Source organism: Micrasema longulum, unplaced genomic scaffold (genome assembly GCF_059751315.1).
Source record: "Micrasema longulum isolate JH-2025_06_02 unplaced genomic scaffold, ASM5975131v1 h1tg000597l, whole genome shotgun sequence".
Taxonomy (NCBI): domain Eukaryota; kingdom Metazoa; phylum Arthropoda; class Insecta; order Trichoptera; family Brachycentridae; genus Micrasema; species Micrasema longulum.
The window spans coordinates 1,903,885-1,928,106 of record NW_028277793.1 but is presented as its reverse complement, the minus strand read 5'-3'; the positions used below and the strand labels follow the sequence as shown (position 1 = coordinate 1,928,106).

Below are 24,222 nucleotides of genomic sequence, written 5' to 3'. Positions count from 1 at the left end.
GCTCACACACATGGAAAAATTGCTCGTTGCGGAACGAGAAGCTGCTCAAAGGAGCTCTCTGTAATCTGGTAGCCTTAGCATCTTTTTTTCTGAAAGAAGGTTACCCAGAAGTACATAATATGCACTTCATTGGATTGAGTAAATAAAAAAGTGAATTCTTCACTGACTGAGATTTAATAGATTGGACATGATCAATTCGCCGAAATGATAACAAAACATTTTAAAAGCCTTAAAATTATTTTTAAAACCCACAAGATATGTATATCTGACAGCATCTATAACAAGGCCACGCATAGTAGTGAGAAGTTCTATTCGGTAACCATAGAGAAAAGGAAAAGGACAAGACCGCAGGATGTGTTCAGAAGACTGATTAGGATATCCGCAGCAGCACGAAGGGCACGAAGGAGAATCAACAATATTAAAAACAAATAATTTGTCATAAAATGTATCATGACCTGATAAAAGCTGCATAGTCCAGTGGTCGGGGATAACCCAAGAAGATTTTAAGCGCTGATGAATTAAAGGGGGAAAAAAAACCCTCCCTGAAGGGGAAGATTCCTATCGCGAAAGAGCTTTTTTTTTTTTTTTAAAGAAAAAATGAATGTTTGCGTTCTTATGATTTACCCAAATATTTAATTTTGAGGGCCATTTTCAACGAGTTGTAAATAACTCACTATTAGAAAATAGAATCGAGTTGGGGTAGAGTGGGATTCAAACCACGGACCTTTGGTCCGTGAGTCCGAGACACTAGCCACGGGACCACAACCTGATATTTAAAGACATTTTTTTTCATTTTCGATCATTTTCGAGACAATTCTTCAGTTGAGAGTAAACGGATGCCACCAATAACAGTGGAACGCTTTCTTTTTAAGTGGAAATTCGCGGATCGTCGCTGCATCTCCAGATCCCAGGGGCATAAGCCCGTTAAAACTGGGAGTACATCCGTCGAGCATGTCCTGTATGCTCTAGCAAGAGCCAGGAGAGGTTGCATTTGTCTGTTAAAAATAATTTGCCCAAAATATTGCAACTCACATCGATGCAGTGTATCCAACAGCCAGCCGTATAGCACACGATGCCTAAGAAAATGGATTTATATTAGACCCTTTAAAGTTTCAAAAGACAACGCCCATCTGGCTTTGGCCAAGAGTTCAACTTTGTTGAAAGCCATCATTTACTCAAGATTGCCTTTTAATAGTGAAAATTGGGTTTTTTGAGGAGAAAAACTTAATTTGTTTCGAATACTCTAATCGGCTACTTTATTTAATGCATTAGCTGCGCCAACCTCCAAAGATCGGCGGCTATTACACTCAATCAAAATACATATATCATCTGCAAAAACCTGAATCATACATTATGAGATACATTATATAGAAGTGGTCCCAAAACAGAGCCTTGAGGACAGCCACATAAAATATTACGTGATTTAAGTGTACTACCACCGGGATATACTACGTTTTGATTTAAAAAATAGCTGATTATAATTTTAAATTAGTTTGCAGGAATTAGTCGAAATAATGTAAAAAATATAAAAATTTGTGAAATAATGCAGTGAAAATCACGTTGCAAACAAATATTTTACTTTGGCATTGCCAGGAATCAAACCCGGAATTATAGGTTCATACGCCGGATACAGAAAAAGTATGTAAAGAAATTAATGTAACGGGATTATGATAATAATTATAATACAATATACCAAACTCACAGTGAACGGGAAATGAAAGCAGTAGACTTAAACAAGGGTTGTCGTTCCGTCGTGAATTCACTGATCAAAAGTCCGAGGTTCGAACCCAAGTCTACTCCAACATAATTTCTATTTTCTAATAATGACATTCAACGGCTTGTTGGAAATGTCCCCAAAATTGAAATATTTTTTAATTCGTATTAAAGCAAATATTTATTATTTATATATAAAAATCTGTCGCAGTTTATGTTATGAAGATTTTAAAGAAATAACTAAAAATTTTCACTAAAATTTTTTTGAGCAAAGCCGGTAGGAAGACCCTTTGTCTTTAAACAATTTTCGAGCATGTGGGAAGTGCTTTCACTGCAAAGACCAATTCTTTTGCAAAGATTAAAAATATTTTGGATTAGTTAATTTTCAAGCCTTGACAAATAAACAGTTGCGTTTTAAAACTGTTTGCCATATTGTGTAAAAGAAAACAATTTTTTAGTGCCATAATCCAGGGATAAAATACGGAAATACGTTTGTATGAAGAAAAGTCAGATCGCGTTTCCTCTGAACATTATTCAGTATACGTACAAAACTTTGTTTCATAACGCTTTTACGTAACCACAGAAACAGGTTCGATTTTCTTAAATAAAACCATTGACCGTATAAAACACAAAATGCACCTTGACCCCTCTAAAATTATGAGACTTAACTTTTAATATAAATAAATAAAAGAAACAGTGAACAAAATAGTGGGTGTCGATAAGGATAAGGGAGGGGTAATTGTATTTACCCTGGGGTAGGGGAAGGGGAAGGAGTAAATGTGTTTAACTCTTGTGTGGCTGTGATGTCACACTAGTCGACACAGGACACAAGATTTGATATATCTCTCTTATTTTTAAAAACCATAAACTAGTATTTTTTGTTATCTTCAAATGGATATTTTCACACCGGATTTGGAAAGTAAAATTTGTATAATTATGCTGGATGTTAATACAAAAAAAAAATCTTTGCTACGCGAAGAATGAATGTCCGCTAATTCAACAACACATTTTTATAAGAGAGAGCACGAAGACAGAACTCATAATAAGGAAGACAGAGACGCTGTTCTGTGGCGGGTGTTGGGTAAAACAGATTCAGTCTTCAGTCGGTTTATGACTGTGATGGGGGACGCACGCGCGCAACATGAGAAGCGTATTTATGATTTTTATTTTATTTTCCTACAACAGGGCAAAATTATATCTTTATTTGCATAAATTATGGAAAAAGAATTATTAAACAGTACGCCTCTATTTTTTTATTTTTGTTAATGCCTGAATTTTAGAGTATTCCGTCTTTTACTAGTGGTAACACGATGTTACACAACCGCGCGCAAAGGGATTATTTACCACAGTCTTTTAAGAGTTAAGGTAGGATTGGACTTTATAGGTTAAATATAAAAAATCAAAATATGGTTATCACAGAAAAATAACCTCTCATTTAATTTCAAAGACGGAATCGAAATACTTCATTTTAATAATAAAACTAAATAATTTGGAAATTTCATGTATTGAAAAAAGCCGTCAAACGACATTTAATTGCTTAACTTAAGTCAAAGCCCTGTTTTTTCTATTTTGCCCTACCTAAAACATAATTACCCCCTCCCGTATCGGCACTCACTAATATGTTTAGGGTTTCTTTTATACATTATGCATGTTTTGTCGTTAAATAACCCTAAAGAGCGCAATGTGTTGTTGCCGAAACTAGTCGGTTGTGTAAATAAATAAATGGATCATAAAACAAAGCTATTTTAGTTCACGTTAAAAATAAATTATATAATGTTTTTTAAATCACATCCAAAGTAATTCAGATCCTGATTTATTTCAACATGTTTGATATTTCTATGTACAGGTGCCAGGAAACCTTTTATTTAATTTATTTTCTTGATTTTACACAAAATGGATATTTAGTAAAAGAAATAAACAAATGAATTCGGCGTGCAAAACTCACAATCATGTTTTTTTTCAGTTGCCCCCGTGTGCATCAAGGGTGGGGCAGGTGTGATGGCGGTGGGGGCGGCGCGCGGGGAGCGGGTGCTGGTTCTGTGTGACGTAGACGCCGACCCGCCGGCCAGGGCGTTCAAGTGGAAGTTCAACAACTCGGGAGAGACGCTGGACGTGGGGGCTGATCGGTACACCTCCAACGGCAGCTCCAGTATACTCAGGTGATTGGGTTTGTAACATAAATAATGTTTCCTTTACTTTTCTTTGCTGCAACACTGTTTTTTCTACAGCTAATCATCATCATGATTCTATGTCCGCTCCCTAGTTGGAGCATATAGTATCCACAAAGCGAGATATAGAGCCTCCGTGCATTTCTATCGGCTGCCAACTCCTTTGCGTCCTCTCAAGTCAGGTTCTCGTCCCCAAGTTCTGACATAAACTGCTGACAAACGGTCAGCAGGGGACATTCAGGACATCGAGAAGTCATTTTAAGTATTTTGTTCCATCAGCATATGTTGATCTTGTTTGTTTTTTTTTCTTTCTTTCCTCATGCTTATGTCATACCATATTTATTTGCTATAAACTTTAAAATCATTAAAAAAGGAATGACCCACGCTCAGAAGCTGAAGTCTTTGTGGGCATTTTTTCTGAATTATGAAATAGATTAATTTCAAAACGTATTTTTGTAATCAAAATTCATGGTAAATATATGTATGAAAAAATAATTAAATACAATTTTTAAAAAAGGTCTCAGGAGGCATCCGTAGTATATGGCCTAGCCAACCGTATTGCCTCCACTTGATGATAGTTGTCACCGGAGCTTGTTGCGTCCGTTCTCCTATTACTTCATTCCTCGTAAAGTTAAACCACTGCACACCAAATAATCTTCTAAGACACTGATTCTCAAAACTCTGAATTTTGCTGTTTTGGGCCCCTAGTAAGGTGCCACGATTCGCATCCGTAGAGAAAAATAGGTGTTATGCAGGCGTTATATAGGCGGCATTTGTTTTTCACTGAGTAAATATCCAATCTCCAGCTACGATCTACAGATAATGAAAATACAATATCTGCTATTTGAATACTGCAATTTTGAAAACATTATTCATGAATATTTTTGTTGGTGTGAATAAGTGACTTAAGAAAACAACTTTTATTTTAATTCACAAGTAGTTTTTCTATTGTTTCTTTTAAAGAAGTCAAGTGTAAGCACAAACCATTGAATGACTTTAAGAAAAGTGTTTATTGAATCAATACAGAGTTTTCTGAAACTGTAAAAAGCTTTTTTGTTACTTTGTTCCCTTTTTGACCCTAGACTCAATGCTAAAGAATCCAAAAATACACACAACGCACAATCATAGATGCGCTGGATTATTTGTTCGATGCGAAAGAATTCAAACGTACACAAAATCACAAATTTCGTTAAACTTGTGAGCTAGACTTATGATTGTCAAAGAATGCAAAAATACACTCAACGCAGTCACGAATTTCGAGAAACTGAAACGCTTGATTAATTTATTGCTACGAAACAATGCAAACATTCAAATAATCACAAGTGCGCTTGACTATCTGTTTAATGCAAAAAAAAAAATACACAAAATCAGAGAATTCGTGAATCTTGTTCGTTAGATATATGATTGCAAAATAATGCAAAAATATCACACACGCAACGCACAAGCTTCGTGAAATTTAAACGCTTTACTCATTTATTCCTACGAAATAATGCAAACATTCACACAACGCATAATCATAAACACTTGCTAGTGTTTAAGTGTTTGCTAGATGCGAAAAAATACAAAACATATATTCACACACATGTGTAAACTAATATAAACCTATTCACCCTCTCTCTCTGACAGACACACACCCACCTACGTATTGCTTTTCTCTATTTCCCTCACCCACACACAAATGTACACTTTCACGCACAAACACACCTAATCATCCTCTTTATCACATACAAATACGCAAACATGTATTTTTTACTTTATTAGAGAGGAAGAAACGTTATGGTTAATTATGTATCTCCATACCCTGTGTAATTTAATTCTTATTTTGTAAAACCATATTGATCAAAAAATAAAATGTTTTTATCTTTATATATATAACTCTTCTGTACGTGTGATGTCATTGAACTTCTCCTAAACGGCATCACCAATTTATATGCGGTTTTTAGCAAAATGTAGATCTTTGCGCTGCCCATATTAAATTTTTTAATCGAATAGAAAAAAAAAGTTAAGAGCGTAAACCTTTTTTTCATTGACCTACCGGGGCTGCATTCAACGATAATGCAAATACAAAAAAAAAATAAAGGATGTTTGTTTTTGAATATTTACAAACAACATTTGCTTTTTCTGGATCCTTACATTCCTTACAATTTCTTCCCATTTATTTCTTTTTACTGGATTTTTGATCATACTTAAATAATATTAACTGACATTCAATACATTTTTAAAGATCGCATTCATAAATAAAGAGCTTCCCTATTTGGTATTTGGTATTTGCAAAAATAATTCTTCATTTGAAAATTAATTATTTTATGTTTTGGAATTCAACCATAAACAATTACCTAGATACCTACTCAAATTCAATATTTGAATATTATATCCGCTAGTATACCATATATTTATAATACGCATAATTTTTTTAATAAAATAAAACTCCACTACATCTACATTCGTTTATTATAATCATAAATAATCAATAAACAAATGATAAATTAAAAATATACATTCAACTATTTTTTAAGAGTGCTAACACTCGTGTTTATAAAAAAATACAAGTTCTTTCTTTTGTAAAGATACAATACAATTCGATTTATTTTATTTTGCAAGTACCTCCCTAAATCTTGTATTTCATCCAGCAAATATGAAATTTAATTTATCGCTTGATTGAATATTGAATTCAGTTGCTTATAAAATATAAAATCATGTTATTTTTATAAAACGATTCGGTACAGTATTTTGAATGGTCTCTTTTCACAAATATTTTCCGTTTTATTTGGTTTTACATTCAAACAGATTTTGCATAAGATTCTCGTTTATTTTGTGTATAGAAATTCTTATTATAACGCTCAATTTATATGGATCAAAACAGTAAATTTAAAAAAACCCTTCGTTTTTTCTAAGACCACCACACAATTCTACAAAATGAATGTGAAAAAACCACTAAGTATTTTTTTGTATATTGGATAGGACGCGTTCTAAATTTGAGCATTTGCCGCTGTGTGGCAAGTTGTCGTGTTGAAAACAAATATCGTTCTCTTTGATTTATTCAATTTGGGGAAAGAAAAAAATATTCTACATGGCACGATAGCGGTCATCATTCACAGTAACGGTACGTCATGCTCATTTTTGAAATAATATGGCCCGATGATGCCACCATACCATAATCTACACCAGACAGTGAGTTTTTCCGGATGTTATGGAGCATCATCACTCACACCAATGGTCACGATTTTGCTTGATGGTGAGTTTTTCTTCACAACGAGCACTACGAAGTTGTTACGATGGCTAACTATCATGTGGAGTAAACTTAGTCTCACTTTTTAATTATGCGACATGTAGTGGGCTCAGAACAAGCAGAATGACGACCACATTTTGCACAAAATGCCCTTTGAGTAAAAACAAAACTTTTTTCGAATTTCGATAGAATATTTGAACAATTTATAAACGCCGGGGCTATGTGAAATGATTCATGATGAAACGGCAAACCTTGTGGATGACAACTAACAGCAGATGTCAATTTTTAAAATTAAATTATGGCCACCATAACTATAAAAATTCTATCGTTTCTATTGGTTAACCCTATACAAAGCTTTTTTTAATATTTTTATATTTTTAAAATTTATTTATTTATTTTTATTTAGGAAAAAAACAACAGTTTTTTCATACTTTGTATCCAGAAAATAAGAATATAGATAAACGAAAAATGTGAAAACAGTCAATATAAATTTTCCATGGTGGTGTAAGCTATTGATGAAATACACCATCGATATAAAAAAAGCAATACATATGTAAGAAATGTTAGGCACTTAGAAGTTGCAAATAAAATAAAAACACATATATTTATATGCATTAATAAAAATAAAGTTAATAGAAACAAGATAAATTCAAATTTAAAGAATTAGAAAAGAAAAAAGTTATATAAAAATAACGTAAGAGATACAAAATATGATAATGAACATACGAGTACATATGTACATAATTACTGACATCGTATAATTAAATGGGTGTACTGTCTATAAGGAATCTCCTATATTTTATATAGGAGAGATGAAAAATGTCAGCGTGACCGGAGAGAACAGTATTATAATAATGACATGCTCTAAAGAAAAAGTCGTTTTTTCTTGAGTTAGTCCTAGGTACTGGCAAATTAAATGTATGGAGTCTTCTTCTGTTGGGTACGAGATATTCTAAAAAACTTGTAAGTAAAGGGCAGTCTACGACGTTGTTTACTAGTTTAAACAGGAATATTTGATCTGCAATCACTCTTCTGTGCTCCAGAGTTTGAATTGAATTTGGTGTACAGTGAAATTTATATTTTATTAAATTTATGAATTTTTTCTGTATCCTTTCTAGGTCGTTTTTGTATATTTTGCATTTTATTTTCTTCTATTTTGTGTTTTTTCATTGCAGGATTATGTTGTTATTTAAAATCTTACTGATTCTTTATCCTGTTTTCTGGCCCATGTAGAATGGGCTCAAACCCTTTTATATTTCGGAACTCGTGTGGCTAGTTTCATTTTTGATAAATCGAGTATTTCGCTGCCTTTATTTTCTAATCAAGTTATTGAGACGTGAGTTGAAAACTTAAAGGGCCTTTTGTTCCAGGTATACTCCGGTTACGGACTTGGATTTTGGAACCTTGTCTTGTACGGCGATCAACGACGTTGGATATCAAGTGGTTCCATGTATCTTCCAAATCGTGGCAGCTGGTAAGACATGCTTATAACTTATATGAAATTTTTGTTTTTTAGCACTGAATTATTTTCAATCGGTCGAATATTTTGTAAAATCAAAAAACGACATCAAAATTAGTAGAAAATAATGTCAATTTTATTGTATACCTACGTAAAAAAGCAAACAATAAAAAAATATTACATCATAATAATTTTTTTATCTTAGTCAACTCTTGATCTTCACTGTAACAAGATAAATTTTATCCGATATTATATACATGAAGGTAATATAAGAATAAATACTCGTATATGTATATTATATTCTCAGAAGTTACATTAACTCGTTGCCAGACAATATAAATTATTTCAACATTATAAAAAACAAAATAAGAAAACATAGCAAAGAACCGAAAACAAAATATATAATCTAAAATTATCACTTATACCATATAATATGAAAAATTTATTTGGAAAAAAAAAATTAGGGTTTACTTTGAGATTAATATGTTTTTTTTATTTTTTATGAATCATTGTTAATGTAATTATTTATTAGGAATTCATAGCATACTTCTTCATCGCCTTATATTTACTTTCAACCCAAAATAAAATAAAAACTTACCATCTTATTTGACTAACTACGCAATGGGGAAGTTTAGTGTTTTTTATTGTTAATAGACTATCCTACTAAGCCTTTTTTTATTTATATTTTATGTATTGTACTTTCATCAGAACGAATTTTTAAAGTTTTGTAATTATTTAATTATTCCGCGCGTGACGTCACTAGTTTCCTTCGATGAGTTGTCCTGATTGATAGGTTGGTTGTCCGGAAACTGGATATCCATCACAACACTATATCGTTGATTGATTCAAAAGAACTTGTGAGATCAGTTAAAGTAGTTTGTATTTTCATCCATATTAGTGAATCTTCGCTGTACGATTAAATGCTCTAATTTTTACCGCGTGCAAGAAAACATTGTTTATATCCAATTTCCCGCAGCACTGAACTTCCTCACTCGCGCAAGATAAGGACATATGATAATAGACAATTGTTTGAATAACTTTACAACTTTGTCTTAAAGCTTTTCATCAAACTAACTCAGTTTCTCGATGGAATGTCTTTTTACGGGTGTTCATGAGCACAGAACATCTTAAAAGTTCTTAGTACAAAAAGAGTGAATGTAATTTCAATTAATTTAATTCGGCTCGAACAAAGGTCGCTCTTCGTTATTTCGTAAATAAATCATTTTTATTTTCTTCCACCATTGTATTTATAAGACGCCGGCATTAAACAAACGCATAGCCCAGTAATTTTGCACAATACATAATTTAAAAATAAAATGTCCAAACCACCGCATCCACTCGGCGGCGTCCATTATGATCACAATGCCGCACTTGGCAAATGGCGCATATTTGGAAAAAGCTTTAGTAAGCTAATGAGCGCAATATTTGCGTGCTTTTGTTGGGTCGGGCGTAATTTTTCAATATTTTAAATACTGCGCTCAACACTTATAATCCTTAATTGCCCCGCGCAATAATAATTGCACATCCGTTGTCTGCGGGGTGTGTTCGGCCAATAGTTCTGTAATGCCGCGTGGAATACACACCACAAGCGGTTTATGTTCGATAGCGGTAATACTTTACTGTTATTGGCGTGATAGCGGAACGTCCCATACTGCATTATTACCTTCCTACTTGTTTTATTCCGCGGAAATAGATGAAACGTCGATTAGAAAATTACTCTCGAAACGCCAACGCCGCCATATTCAGGGCATATTTTATTTTACGGATACTGACATTAAAAAAACACAACAACATTATCTGTATGGGATCTAATTAAAAGTTGTTGTTTTTTTTTTTAATTTCATGCGTGCGTGTATTTTCTCGGGTCTACTAATCGAAATGGTAGCTTATCATATCGTAATTTTTAATTGGTTTTAATCCCCGCCGATAAAAGAAAAAATCAAAGGGATTCTTTTTTTTAATCAAATTTGATAATATTCAATATCTTTTGTGCCAATTTTTTCAATTTCAAATGAATGTTCGATTAAAATTGTGGAACGTTTTTACATTTTACACATTACATATGCTTTATTCCTTTTAAATAGGACGACCGCAGCCGTTGACAAACTGCTCTCTCAGCAACAATACTGGGGAAGTATCGTGCGAAGCGGGGTATGATGGAGGTCTACCCCAATTCTTCCTCTTGGAAGTCTACAGTGGATCAAATCCTCGTTCTGTGTAAGTTTAAGCACTATTTTATTTACTTATTTCTTTCTTTTAACTGGCGTCTGATACCCACAAAATACCGGAATGTCTGTCTATACCCTAAAAAGAACGCTCATTGTTTTCAGAACAACAAAACAATAATTGGTACAAAAAAACGTGATTCGGTCAAAACATTTTATTCGCTTCAACAAAACAAATCCCTTTTTCACGGATTCCATTATTTTTTACAATATCTTTATGAATACATTAGCCAAGACCTTAGTGTTACGTAAATGTGTAAAACAGTACACAAATTCCCACGGTTATTAACAACGCTTAACGAATTTCATCATAATCGTTCGATAACTGTCCTAAAATAAGTTTTATTAGTATAATATCTTCGGTGTTTGATACAAAATGGCAGTGCTTAAAAGTTTTACAAGAAGACATTTTAAAGGGGTTTAATTGATGAGTTGCTTCTGTAAAGCGACTTTTTTTAATAATGTAAACTTAATCTTGAACTAAACTTAAATTTAAACTACATCCAAAGATATGTAAATTTTTTTTGCAGAAAAGACAGAAAATATTTTTTATAAGAGAACATAAAAGTCTAGGCATTTACAGAGCTTAGGATCAGTCGTTGGTTTAAATGGCCACATTACACACTCTGAAATATTCACTATTCTGCTTATGTTTAAACATTTCATAAAATATAACTTGTCTGTATTCAAACACAAGATTTTATATTTTAAAGCTAAGTTCAGTGCAGAAAATTCTCAAACCATAACATCTTTCGAATGTAAAAATATCTAATTTTTCCACGAGGCATTCTCCCGTAAAGCAAACAGACTTTCAATGCTCCTATGGGGCCCATTGTAACATAAATGAAAATATTTCCATACCATAAATTGAGAAAGATTGCTACTTGAATCGCGATTAAAGCATGTTCATGCCGAAAGCAACTATGTATTATGTTGTATGTTTGGCAAATATATATGCTATCTCTACAGAATGCAAATATAACTTGTATCTTTACATCGCTTCGTTATAAATTTTGTCTGAAACTACCAAGTGGATTAGGAGAACATACTACCAATGGCGGTAACATAACCTCGGTATCAACATAAACATTCCCGCTAACTGAAATAATGGCAAAACATGTGCGAACACAAGAATGCTCGACTGCGAATCGATTCTACTTTTTTTGTGAATGTTTCTTTTATTTTAGACATATTTCAGTGGTTAGATAAAAACAAGCCAACGTTATTCTTCGAGATCATTCTTTATTTGTATTTCATGGTTTGCGTTTTACTAGTGATCAAAATTTTAAAAAATATTTTTTTTTACTACAATTATTATTTGTTTTTATTTTGCAAACATCATTGATCAATGAGAAAGTTAGGCGCCACACAAAATTGTGTGTAATAATGTTTTCTTGGACATTATAACAAAAATACGAAAATCTTGCTTTACGTGGTTTCTAAACACGGTTCAAAATATATTTTTTTAGAGCATGGAAATTCAATAAAGCGTTACAGTAATATCATGTTGTATGCATTGTTTTTTGGATTTTCTATGCGGAAGACTCCTGACATCTAAACTGATGAAAATGTAAACATATACGTCTATTGTCACGAGAAGGCAATAAAGAAGTATATGCATATACAGGGCTTATGACCTGTCATTGGCTGGTTTAAGTGGCCCCATCACACACTGTACAACATTCACACCACTGACATTGATTAATACATTGATTAATCCACCTGGTCCATGAATAAGTATAGAAATTTAAAAAAATATATATATTTTTGGCGTTGCCTAGTCTGTAGGTGAAATAAAATAATAAGATGAATCTCACCCACCTAAATAAAGGTTTCAGCTCTTATTCTTCACAAACATCAACAGATAAAATTATTGAAGGAATATAGATGTTCAAATATGGGCAGAATGGTGAATGTTATACAGTATGTAAAGTGGCAACTTAAACATTTTATTTTATTATTATGTTAAATTTGTCAAATAGCTAATTAAAGACATGTTTTGCACATTGTAAAATGTTTCTCTCGGCACGAAACACCCCCGTGAGGGAACATTATTATGTATAAAAAAATAATACAAACATTGTTTAAGTATAAATAAATAAATAAACCAGCCAATGACAGGTCATAAGTTCTGTAGTTGCTTTGACTTCTATATTACCTGATCCTTAATGTTCTTCATCTCTGTTGTAATATGTTAATATTAACAGCTTCTCGGGGAGTTGAACCCAGTCCTTGTCTACAAAAATTTGGGCAAACTCGAAATATTTTTGATTATTAAAGGATCAAAAAAATACAAATACAATAAAAGAATAATATCCATGGACACCTATTCACCATTAGTCATTTAGTATACCCGAACTCTTTTTACGCGAAATTTCTTAGATTGTTTCCCCCTTGTAAAGCTGAAATCCGGTTTTTTTTTTTTATTGTACCGCCGGCTTTTTCTTATACATACGTAAATAAAAAAAATAAAAGCACGCCTATATAATTCACAAATCTTTAGCATTTATGTGCAAAGGTATAAATCACTATAAGCGGATTGTACAGGGATTTATTTTAAGTTTTTTTACTGATTTAATTATTTGGCACTGTAAAATTGTGTATGATATCTGGGGACAAACTTTAAATCCACCTACCTTTTTCATTGTTGTTTTTGTTCAATTTAATTAGTGAAAACTCCGAGGCCTTGAATCAGATTTTGAATCAACATATTTCCTGGTACATGTCATTGTATAATATCTAAATTCTTACATATATATTGCTTATATAGTTTTGATTCTTTTTAATTTATTTTTTACCGTTTAATTTATATGGTCGATACACACCGCTTGTGAATCAAAATTTTGTGGTATAAACTGGGTAGAAGGTGCGGATAAGTGTATTTTTTATTAAATACTAGCTGACCCGACAGTCGTTGTCCTGCCCGAACGTTGGCTCTCCTTGGAAAAAGACTTTTTATTGATAAATAGGTACCTAGGATTGGGATTAAATTCCAAAACTCAAAATTGACAATATTAAAAAAATATTCAATTGAAGTGGGTACTTGTTTATGGTTAAATTCCAAAATATAAAATAAATATATTTATAAATATGGCATTCTTTTTTCAAACGTCAAACTCCAGTGGTCTCACCAACAAAGGGGTGTACTTATGTAGGAATACGGTTTTAAAAATGTATTAAATTTAATATTATTTTATTGTTACCAAAAATTCAATAAAAAGAAATAAATGGGTAAAAATTATAAGGAATTTAAGGAAAGAATCTGATTGAGATCCATAAAAAACAAATGCTGTTTGTAAGCATTCTAAAACCAATTTTTTTAAACACCAAAAAACAATATCTTTCTATTTTTTTGCAAATGCATTCTCCTCGAATGCAACCCTAGTAGATTGATGAATAAAACATTTATGCTCCTAACTTCTTTTTTACATATTCGATTGGAGATTTTAATATCTACAAACACGCACAGCGCAAAGATCTATATTTTTCTGAAAATCGCACGTAAATCGGTTAAGCCGTTAAGGAGGAGTACGGTGACATCACACGTACAGAGGAGTTATATATATAAAGATATCAAATAATTAATCTCACTAAATCAATTTAAAAATAGATTCTACCTGCTCTCCTAAAAATACCTCGAGTGAATAATAAGTTCCGACGAGGATTGCAATATTTTTGTAAGTCGTAAGGATCCCGTGAAGAGATTAAAAGTGGAGCCAAGTGAAGGGGACCACTCGAAAAAGCAGATTTTATCCCTTTTGAGCAACAATAAAACTGTTCACGGAAGAATGAGTTTTAATTAAATGTCGAGTACTTATGTAATGAAAATTGGGATCTACTTTGTCGTGGAGCATATCTGGAGTGGTTCGGGGAGCATTTCGCTGGAGGCACAAATAAAATATAACATTATTTCTATTTCAATCCTACGAAACTTCCACGTTCTTTCTCTTTTTTCGTACCTTCCATTAATTTATTTTATTGATTTTTAAATTTTATTATTATTATTTTGTATGTACGTATAGTATATACAGTCAAACCTGAAAAGAGGAGAAACCTCTTTTAAAGAGAGTTAGCTTAAGGGTTAGCTTAAGGTTACCCCCGAAAACCTCTGTTGAAGAGAGTGGGAAAAACTCTGCATAAGAGAGTCATTATATCTAAACTGACCTCTATATAAGAGAGAGCCGAAACCGTGACCTCTATAAAAGTGAGTCAGCCGCAGCGTCAATGCTTGTGCACGTGCTGACAAGTTCTGACATTTATGTACATGCACCCGAATTCGTCTCTGCCTCGAAAGTCGGGGTAAGTAATCAATAGATTATTGTCCTTTAGCGAGGGTGGTGAATCGTAACGAACTATCGTAACCTCTTTACCTAATACGAGTTCATACATAATATGTCACGTACTTTCGTTATTTTTTGTACCTCCTGTACATATGTAGATATTAGTACATACATAATAGGAATAGCAAGCCTGGTTCTGTTTGTAGACTTTTGTAAAAGAAAGCATGGATAAAAGAGAGACCTTTTTATAAATAAATAAAATGCCCCATTCCCTTGGACTCTCTTATACCCAGGTTCGACTGTAGTCAGATCAAATATAGTTTGAACACTTTAAAAAATATTGTAACACGTGGTTTTTTATAATAAATAAAATAAAATAAAATTCAAGCAGTCACAACATAGAGACAGAACATTTTAGGGAAGGAAATAAGGAAGTGTTGGCATTTACAGGGCTTATGACCTGTCATTAGCTGATTTAAGTGGCCACACACTGTGTAACAGACACCATTTTGCTTGTGTTTAAACATCCATATTTCTTCAATCCTTGAATCTGTTGATTTTTGTTGAGTTTAATTTATATTTTAGTCTGGTATTTTTTTTATATACTAGTTATTTATTTATATTCTGATAAACAAGCTATTATTTTTTTTGTTTGTTGAAAAAAAAACTGACAAAGTAAGTATAAAGTTATAAATGTTTTGTACATACATGGTTAAATATAACGTTTTTCTTTATATTTACATCGTCTTTTTTTCAATAGTTCCACCATACATGAGCATAATTTTTGAATTATAAGTTTGCGAGTCTGTTATTTAACATTTTTGCCATTTTTAACGGTTATCTAAACGGTTTTACATTTAGTTTAAACGAAATACTTTCTCAAGTAGATTAATTTACCTTAGACTTAGTTAATCTCACTATGCACAATAGTAATGCATATTTATTTATATATTTTAAATAAATATAATTATTTTCGTTCTTATGAATATTTTAATTTTCAATATTCAATTTCAATATTTCAATTTTGGGGGCATTTTTCAACGAGTTTTTAGAAAATAGGAACCATGTTATGGTAGAGCGAGTTGCGAACTCTGGACCTCTGATCCGTGAGTCCTTGACACTAGCTTCGGGACCACAACCCGGTCCAGTATTACCACACACTATTCGTTATTGTAATGTTCTGCATCGCACTTTAACTTACTTGTATAATAATTATAATTACACGTGATAGTGAATATTTTTTCTTACGATTTTTAATATCACGATGATATTTTTTTAAAGTATCTTGAGGTCCAACGAGATATCCAACCAGAATATAACGATATTTAAGAAACAAATTAAGGTACGGTAAATAGTAAACAATTTTTATTTTTCAAATCTTGAATTGATTTTTATACAAGGAAACCTATGAACCTCTTTTTTTAGTATATTTTTTTTACATGATACTGTGTGGAATAAATTCCACGTGTAAAAAGAGGTCCCAGTGTAAACCGATATTTTTAATCAATATATACCCGTACATATATACTTTGAATTTTTCCAACAATGTAAAATAATTTCATTGTTTATCATAAAATTAAAACAACGATGTTTTACAATTATTTTATTAATTCTGTATTTTGTTTACTGAACCTATTTAGCTTATATTTATTAGTGACGAACATAAATACTTCAAATTTTCTCGTACGGAAAACAGTGATCACGGGGAAAGGGGTCTTTATGAAATTAAGCTCTCCAGAACTTGTAAGCATTCCGCTGTCGTCTCATATTCATAACAAAGCAATACAAAATGGTTGTACAGAGCCTTCGCTCTAAAGTTTTTCGGTTGAAAAGTTAGAGTTAAATTATCTTCAACTGCAATGCGCCCGTTCTTAGTTCTTTCGTGCAACTAGCGTTAAAGAGGGATTTAATTAGATTAAAATGTAAGTCGAGGCTGCTAGAAGACCTTCGGGAAGTTGCCTCGGACCTCTGGAAGAATTAATGCACGCCTAATCCCTACATTGTTTATTCCGTTTAATTAAGACCAGGGCACGTATGAAGCTTTGGACGGTGGCGGTGGGTGTGTGGTGTAGTGATTCACTAAATATCTATCTAAGCCACTTGCAATCTCGCATAGATCTTATGCGAAATCATGTGTTAGTTTCTTAAATAGTTTTACTTAAATATTTAGGTACTCTGTAGAAGTCGCTAAGTACGCACCTGACTATTGAAATTCAATTACGCCGTTTTGTGTCGTTTTTAAGTTTTAAAATACTGATGGGATTAAACGCGAATAGAGTAGGATCACATTTCATGTGAATTCGCAAATAATATTATTTCAGAATTCGATTACTTTACCATCTGTCAGATTGTCAAACATAACAAGGCGGACATTTTATTAGTATTATCAGAGTAGTCGGATTTTTTTCCCGGCTTTCTATTAATAAGCTTTAGGATAATATTAAACTATTAAATTTACTTAATGATTAAATAATAAATTGTTTTACGTTTACAAATATTTTTTCTGGTAAAATATTACAGAAAATAACATAAAATGATCTTATTTTTGTGTTATGATAATATATTATTTGCGGTTTGGCAACATTACGCGGCTATTTGCTAGAGGCATTTGGCAATTTTTGACACAGTGCAATGTATTCAAGCTTGACTACGCGACTTTTGGTATATTATAATTCTATTACTCCGTTTTTTTTTCAATTTATTTTATTATTAATAACAAATAAAAATACAATCATACAATTAAATATAATTTTTTACATTAATCACATACATATATTTACATTAACGTTTCCCATTACGTAAAATAAATAAACAATTCTTGTGTACATACTGGGGAGTGACGTCTTACAATAGTTTATTATATTTTCATTAATAATATTTTTAGGATAACATATATAAATTACAAAAAAATATATAATCGATGTTTTTAATCAGTGTTACATAGAGAAGAATTCAAGATGTAATTTTTTACTTCTTTCTTAAATATATTGTATTCCTGACTGTACTTTTTATTATCTTTGTTCATTTCTTAAAAAGAGAATTTCTAAGAATAATCGTCATTTATGATGTACGCGTCAAAAAAGAAATAATCGGGTATGCAGAGGAAGCGAGTATGTAGGCAAAGATAGTGTGATATTATAATATTATTTAAAAACATAAATTACATGTACTTTTTTTTCGCTCCTAATATTTAAGTTAGTAGTAATTATTATAATACAACTCTGTAGTGTTATCATATGTTTTAATGTAAAGGATCTTTACCGACAAGTCATATTAATTGGCTTGGTGAGTCCTGTAAAAAAAAACAATTAAAAAAAATGTTTTAAACAAATAAATAAAAAAACCAAAAATAGGATGGCGTTTTATCCCTACGGGGTACAATCTACAATAGCTGTCTTCCTGAAATTTTATGGCTTAAATTATTAACTCTTTAAAATAATACCCTTCATCGCTGTTTTTTTAACATCAAATCAACTTTTCATTATTCGATTATCAACAAAATATCGGAAACTTATTTCATTTTATTAAGTCACAATGTCAGGAAGACGTTGTAAATTATTTTCCTTCATTAAATCCTAAGGGGTATTAACTCCTTATCCACAAAAATCTTTTATCTCTCAATACTATTTTTTACCTCTAAATAACACGGTATCTCGATAGCGGTCCATTAATTTTTAAATATTATAAATTGATTGAAAAATTGAATTTTGTTTTTGAGTCCTTTGGGTGTTGTTATTGATTTATAACCATTATCTTCCGTCTTAAAAACATTTTTAGGTAATTTATACTCGTAATACCTTAGATAAATAAATTTCAAAAGTCAATCTCACAAAAGATTTGAAAACCATGTGAAAAAAAAAATTAAGCAATATAATGATTGCAACTCAGTAATGTAATTGTCATGATGCCAAATGTCGAATGTTTTCTCTATTTTTTTTGTCAATGTCCAAGCAAACGTTAGTTATGTGTGTGAAATGGAACCAGAATAAGGTAAAAAATATTTTTAAGTAAATCGAATGGAGATTAGTTCACCTCGTAGTAATGTAATTACCGCGTTCGTTTTCCCTACTTGAGTCTACAGGTTCGATTAAAATATTATGCTCCAATATTATGCTTATGTCGATATTTTGTAGTAATCTTAATGCCTTTCCACAGCTTCAATATAAGCAGCCAGATAGCGGTGTTTCCTTGGCCTCTGGAGGCTTTGGAGTCTCTAGGAGAGTACCCCACCTTGGGAGGCGACGGAGGCGCGGCCCTACGCCTGGAGGTGTACGCCGTCAACGCCAAGGGACGCAGCCCCCCTGCCACGCTGACGGGACTGCGGTTAGGAGACGCGGAGAAGCAAGCAGGTTGGTCAAAAGAGATATTATTTTAATATGATGATCTTGTATGGTTGGAAGCCTAGGATATATTAAATAAGGTATATTTTTGGTCTTGGGAAATAGACCACATTTCTGATAGGCAACTGAAATGGCTCAAAATTAGACAGCGGAGAGACTCCTTTTCACATCTGATCAATGAACTTTATAGTCTTAACGCTCCTCATATCAGTTCATGGTTTACCTCTTCGTTCTGATTCTCAAAGCACTCTCTTAATACCCATCCACAATTCTTCTTTCTTCTCTAACTCATACAGTGCCTATGCGGCTCGACTGTGGAATCATCTCTCATTTACCATCAAAGATGTTACTACAGTTTCTCTGTTTAAATCACGTCTGAAGAAACATCACCTTTCTCTGCCTTTATTTCTCCTCCTTTCCTGTTTCCTCTTTTTTCCTTTTCGTGGTAACTTTTAATGGTATTGATTTAAGATAATTCATTCAAATATACACATTTTAGTACATAAATATCGATTGTACTTTATATCTATTCAACATGTACCGATCAAAATATCGTTTGTAGTAGTTATATCGTTTAAAATTTAATTCTCAGATATCCGAAATTAATTCCTACCGGCTTTTCCTTGAATCCCTTTGTTTTTCATTCAATTTATTTAATGATATCGGTACAATATCTTTTAAAATGTCAAATTAATAAACTATGACAAAAAAACGGAGATATACACTACGCGTTCAGCGCGTAAGGACCACAATAGTATAAAAATAGAACTCAGTTTGTAATTTATGGTATGTTATATTTTACTTTTTGAAATTTGGATATAATGGAAACATACAGCTTATTAAAGACTATTTGTATATTTTATCTACAAATAAAAAAAACAAACAGCCAAATTAATGTATCCACTAAGTATTATTTACTGTCATAGTAAGTAAAAAACGACGTGTTAATAGTGCCATCGTGTGATTGAGTGCGAAGGGATGTGTGCTTGTGCCAATGAATATGTGTGAGGATGAGTTAATACGTGTGCCTTTCAATGTGTTTATGTAAAAAAAATATTTTCATTTTGACTTTGTCCAAATTTTTGGAAACAAATCTATATTCTTCTCCCTACGATTTTTTTTTTTTACAAAAATAGAGAAAACATTTTTGTGAGGGAATGTGGAAGCATATGCATTTACAGAGCCTATGACTTGGCTGGTTAAAGTGATCACCTCACATTCTGTCACATACACTATTCTGTCATTGTTTAAACATCCACAATTTCTCAACTCTTCCATCCTTTGACTTTTAAAAATAGCTGAAACCTTTATTGATGTGAGTGGTTGAATTATTTCACCCAATAGGCAACCCCTAATACACTTTTCAATTTTATTTTTTCTTTCTAAACCAGTTACGTAGTTTAATCAACGATATTTTTTGTCTACATGTATATATTCAAGCCTGAATTCCACCTGTAGAATAGTATCGTACATAATGTACATCTCACCAGACATGTGCAAGTACTTCCCATTCACATGATCAGATTTTTTATAAATAAAAAATATATTTCCGTTCTTATTATTTGACTTAATATTCAAATTCTCTAACTATTTCCACTAGGAATTAGGTCAGTATTACCACGGTACCACAACCTGGTTCAAAAATTCATTCGTAAACTTTACCATAGGAGCATTTTTGATCAGATTTGTTACGCACGAATTTTAACTTTTTTTAAAAGCCTTCGTCTTTGTGTTACTTTTTTTCCTTGTCGCGATCGAGGAGTCTAGTAGCTTTGATCGACCGTTTTCTTACCGCAGCCGTACCATAGAGTATGGATACTTTGATATTTTTTTCCCGCTGAAAACAGGACATTTAATAATTTTGAGATAATCATCATCATCATCCCCTTTCCGTACCTAATGGTGCATAGGGTAGACCAATTGGTACACCAATCGCAGCGTATCTTGATCATTTTTGTTACATGAAGGTAAGATGATCAGACCTACGTTTCGGGTGCCAGTCCTGATACTATGAAATATTTTAGTGTAAAAACACCTTTTTAAATAATATTTCATATCAACCATGTCGGGAATCGAATCCGAGACCTCTTGCATGGTAGGCAAATGCACTGACCATTACACCACGAGGCCGGCAAAACTTTTTTTTAACGATTTTTTTGAGATAATACCATATGTCAAAAATATTTTGAGCTTATCCAAATTTTTTTAGACAAGGTTGGATATCACTCCCTAGAGATTTATTCAGATTAAAGTTTATTGCAACAGAGAAAAAACATTTTTTTGTAGGGAATTCATATTCTTTAAGTCTAAAGTTCCCTAAATACGGGGCGGGGCGGTCACATTCAAAACGGGAGGCATGGTTACGTTAAATATGGAGTATACTAACTTCTACTTTGTCGATATCAAGTATCTTCACTATTTAATATAATAATGCTGGGAACACACGACTACAAATATTCCCTCCTTCCGTCTTCCCTTTCTATATATTAGTTCTTTGTTGTTCAGAAGTATTATGTTGTCTCTCACGCGTCTCTTTTGTGTTGGATAGACGTAGCATACTTTCGCAATTATTCTATTATTGATTTATTCGGTTGACGGAGAATTTACCGAATTTAAGCAGTAAAGTACGAAAACTAAAACCAACATTATAATTTTGCTAAAATTATATGAACCTAAGGAGGTGATTTTAACCTTTTAAACCCATAAGAAGGTTATTTAAAAATAAAACTTAATTAACAAATTACTACAAGGATGGAAAATATCTTGAATAAGGGAATTTGGAAGTCTAGGCATTTATAGGTCTTATGACCTGTCATTGGCTGGTTTAAGTGGCCACTTTACACACTGTGTAACATTCACCGTTTTGCTTATGTTTAAACATCCATATTTCTTCAATTCTTCGATTTCTTGATTTTAGTGAAGTTAAAGAGCTGAAACCTTTATTGTTGTGAAGAGATTCATCTGACTGAATTATTTCACATACTAGGCAACGTCTGAAAACATTTTTTCCAATTTGTAAACTTCTTCTTGGACCAGTTGGTTTTATTACAATATTTGAGTTTGTCCAAATATTTGTAGACAAAAGACTGGATTTCACCCCCTCGGGAGTCATTAAGATTAACACATTACAACAGGGATGGAGAATACGATGATAAATATCTTAACAACAATAAAGGTTTCAGCTCTTTAACTTCACTAAAATCAACAAATGGAAGAATTGAAGAAATATGGATGTTAGAACATAGGCAAAATGGTGAATGTTACAAAGTGTGTAAAGTGGCCACTTAAACCAGCCAATAACAGGTCATAAACCAAGTAAATACCTAGACTTTCATATTCCCTCCTTTAGGGTATTCTCCATCCCTGTTGTAATTTGTTAATCTTTATGACTCCCGAGGGGGTGAAATCCAGTCTTTTGTCTTCAAACATTTGGATAAACTCAAATATTGTAACGAAACTTAATGTTTAACTGCGAAAAGGTTTTTTGTATGAGATTTAGAATAAAATTCAAAAGCAAGTGACTTAATATTAAATTAATATTGGCGGGGAAAGACTCAGAAACCGAGTTTATCCTGAATGCAAAGCCTACCGGTTTATGTCAGAATATTGATATATAAGTAGCCTCTATTTTTTAATATTTTGATTAACCAATGCGGTGCGATATGAAGTAGGGATGATCGTGGTATCAGCCATACCAGAGTCATTTATTTAAAGATAATTTGAAAAAATATGTTATTGAGAAATTTTTATTAAAAAATTGTAATGTTATTAAAAGTTTATATTAGTACTTAAGATGTTATGAACAAACTTAATAAAGCATAAATAAATTTATTCATTTATACATACATATCTGTATGCGAAAAGTATACTACGATTAGCGCAAAAACACAACTTTACAGGGGAGAGGATTTTTTTTGGTTCAAACACCTCGTATTTTTTTCATGAGAGGCTTTAAATTAAAAAAGTTCAATTATACATGATTTTTTATGTGTTTTTAATTGTTTCATAATTTTTAATTTTTTGAATGATCAAAATGTAGAATTATTTATTTTTTTACCCCAAAATATCTTTTTGGTACAATATCTAAATCAAATCTAATAAAAGAGTACCTATACATCAACAACAGGTTTTATTTTTCATGAGTTTAATGATTTCCCTTTCTACAAACATCCAACTCATCTTAGCGAGCAGGAATCCATCTATATACAACCTTTTGCTTATTTTATTTTTTTAATAACGCAATCGATTTGTAGTTCTCGACTGGGGCCTGTTGTTGGATCGGCGACACGGTAACAGTAGCACGAGTATGGGTGGAGGATTGATCGTTTGGTGGAGGGATTTTACTTTTTAGTTTTGAAACGAAAAAGGACAGAACTTTCTCGGAACTGTTAGACTTACCTATGTTTGTGTCGCTTGCAGACCCGACGGTTGGGCCTGGTTGCTGGTTGCGTACTGCGAACCAGTTTGTTTATAAAATAATTCAACATGACATTAGCAAAAGCATACAATTTATTATGCAAAAACTATAGCATTTTTTTGAAAATAACAAACTTTTTTTATAAAGTTTAGTAAAAAATAAGTAGTTAGGTATTTTTAATTAAAACTGTATTTTTTTCTGTCAAACAAATTATTTTCATTTAATATGGTGGGAGTCAAAACAGTTTTTCAATGGATTTACTGTTGTTTACATCTAATCTGGTGTGGAGTTATTTTTTTTATTTATTAAGGAAAAACAGCAGTTGTTATATTATAAGAATACAATTGCCAAATTAAGAAAGGTCTTTTGCGATGGTTCGGTCATGTGGAGC

At 32.2% G+C, this 24,222-nt stretch overlaps 1 protein-coding gene across 1 annotated transcript in view; it reads left to right on the top strand.

Moving 5' to 3' along the window:
- Window positions 1-24,222, top strand: part of LOC148280308 (synaptogenesis protein syg-1-like) — a 243,498-nt gene that overhangs the window by 173,873 nt on the left and 45,403 nt on the right. Inside the window, exons 10-13 of the mRNA XM_088228614.1 lie at window positions 3,677-3,872; window positions 8,481-8,584; window positions 10,654-10,786; window positions 19,230-19,423. Coding sequence (XP_088084740.1) covers window positions 3,677-3,872; window positions 8,481-8,584; window positions 10,654-10,786; window positions 19,230-19,423 — 627 coding nt within the window. The remainder of the gene's footprint in view (window positions 1-3,676; window positions 3,873-8,480; window positions 8,585-10,653; window positions 10,787-19,229; window positions 19,424-24,222) is intronic.